This window comes from Thermobia domestica, chromosome 6 (genome assembly GCF_964235325.1).
Source record: "Thermobia domestica chromosome 6, izTheDome1.hap1.1, whole genome shotgun sequence".
Taxonomy (NCBI): domain Eukaryota; kingdom Metazoa; phylum Arthropoda; class Insecta; order Zygentoma; family Lepismatidae; genus Thermobia; species Thermobia domestica.
Window position 1 is genome coordinate 261,458,576 of NC_137459.1, and position 2,235 is coordinate 261,460,810.

The window sequence follows — 2,235 nt, forward strand, 5'->3', positions numbered from 1 at the left end:
GTGAAATTATTGGGGTTGAATTTTGAATTAATTACTAATCCCGAACCTATTTCAATCCCAAATAATGTTTATTAAGCATTAAAGAAAAAAAGTACAGCAACATTTATCAACATGGCACTTTTGTTTTCACTAAAGTTACTGATATTTGGCAGGGACATATTGTTAAATACTCGGAACTAAAGTCCATTTTAAACTAGAAGCAAATTGACAGCTCAAAAACACGTGCAAGTTTGTTTTGAAGAAAGGAGTCTACGTCACACAGTTATTGCGGTCACTCAGCGAGGGTAGAATCATAAACGCCCTTTTACCAACAGAGGGTGGAGGGTTTCATTGGCAACAGACCTTAACATTCCAATGTTGCCGCTAGTAAACACGTGTTTTCAGAAAGAAAGAAGATATTTTTAGTGTTTCGTTTCCTTGTGTGTGGGAGTGATTTCTAGATTATTCTTGTGCATTCGAGTTTTATCTTTGTGTACGATTCTGTAAATATATTTGTATATGTCAGATATTTTGTTGTATATATCGTGTGGTGTTGTGTGTTTGTGTATATATATTTATATTTGTGTATATAACGAATATATAGGTTATTTTAAATAATGTCCAGGGAGGACATTCTCCCCGCAAAACGGCCGAGAACACATTCTTCTGAAAGAAAGAACGTTTTATGGAACGTTTAAAGGACAATCAAGGGCAATTATTTGCTCGGTTCGGGACTATTCGAACAGGAAAGGAACAATGGAGGACCGATTATCCCTGTAAATAAGGTGCTTGACAGGACTGCCGCTGCTGTAAAAGTAAATAAATGTAATGAAAATTGGCAAGGAGAAGTTCGAAAATGAAAAAAAAAATCAATCCGGGTCTTCAAAATTAGAAACTCCAGGCAAGAAGAGAAAAGTAAGTAAACGTGTGACGAATTTGGATACTTTCTAAAAGGACGCTATACGGCGACATATTTATTCTTATTATCAAAAGAAGGAGCACCCCACTCTCCTGAAATTACACGCGTCACTCCAAGAAGCCGAACTTTTTTTAAAGGAAGCAAAACATCCTTGTATAGTATTATTAAAAAGTTGGGGTTTTCGTATAAGGAAATAAATGGAAGGAGACTTTTAATGGAGAAGCCGGACGTTTCTGCGTGGCGATGTAAATTTCTTCAGGAAATATTAAAACATAATTTTGATAATATAGTGTGGCTTGATGAAACCTGGGTGAACGTGAACCACAGCGTTAGTAAAGGATGGACCGACGACACGCTTCAGGGCACAATGGGATTGCCGTTAGGTAGAGGGGGAAGTATTATACTTCTTCATGCCGGTACGTCTTCTGGGTTCCTCCCAAACTGTTCCCTTCTCTTCACATCGAAGAAAACAGAAGATTATCATGAGGAAATGAACCAAACGAAATTTCTTCAGTGGTTTCAGGAATCTCTTCTCCCCGAACTGCACACGCCATCCATTATTGTTATGGATAACGCAAAATACCATTCAGTTATTGCTGACAAAGCTCCTACTATGGCCACTAGAAAAGAGAACATTGTTCGTTGGTTAATTCAACGCAACGTGGAGGTTCCAGATGATTTGAGAAAATCGGAATTACTGCAACTCGTGCAAAGATACAAACCCCAATTCCCCACATACGTCATTGACAAAATCGCTACTCAACATGGACATAAAGTAGTGAGACTTCCCCCTTACCATTGTCACTTCAATGCCATAGAACTTATTTGGGCACAAATTAAAGGTTACGTTGGCCGTAAAACTAAAAGTTTCACCATGTCGTCGGTTGTAAAATTAACAGAAGGAGCCATAGCCTCAATTACGCCAGAAAACTGGAGAGATGCAGTTAACCATACGTATAAAGTTATTCAAGATGCATGGAAAAATGAAGGTGTGCTTGAAGAAAGTGTAGAACAATTAATAATAAGTGTTGGTGGTTCCAGTGATTCATCTGGTGAAGAGGAGCTTAGTAGCAGTGACATCAGTAGTAATGATGATGATGACTTGGGTGGAGTCTATCCACTGGAATAAATTACATTTCAGGTATGTCTGATTCTAAATTATGCTTGCATTTACCTTTCTAGGCCTATACTGAAATAAAATGAAAATAGTAGTTCTTTCAGAAAGTGTGTTCCGGGGGAGGACACATGTAGTATTCTGGGGGGCACTGCTGGTACTATTTTATTTATTATTATATGATAAAACGTATTATTTTGATCTCGTCCGGGGGCACTCTCAG

At 38.0% G+C, this 2,235-nt stretch overlaps 1 protein-coding gene across 1 annotated transcript; it reads left to right on the forward strand.

The window, feature by feature from the left end:
- Nucleotides 1–1,112: 1,112 nt before the first annotated feature.
- Nucleotides 1,113–2,027, forward strand: LOC145687514 (uncharacterized). Its single transcript, XM_081760982.1, has one exon. The coding sequence runs from the start codon at nucleotides 1,113–1,115 to the stop codon at nucleotides 2,025–2,027; it is 915 nt and encodes a 304-aa protein (XP_081617108.1).
- Nucleotides 2,028–2,235: the final 208 nt, after the last annotated feature.

Coding starts and splice junctions, on each gene's coding strand:
- LOC145687514 (XM_081760982.1), top strand. CDS start 1,113: ATGGAGAAGCCGGACGTTTCTGCGTGGCGATGTAAATTTCTTCAGGAA.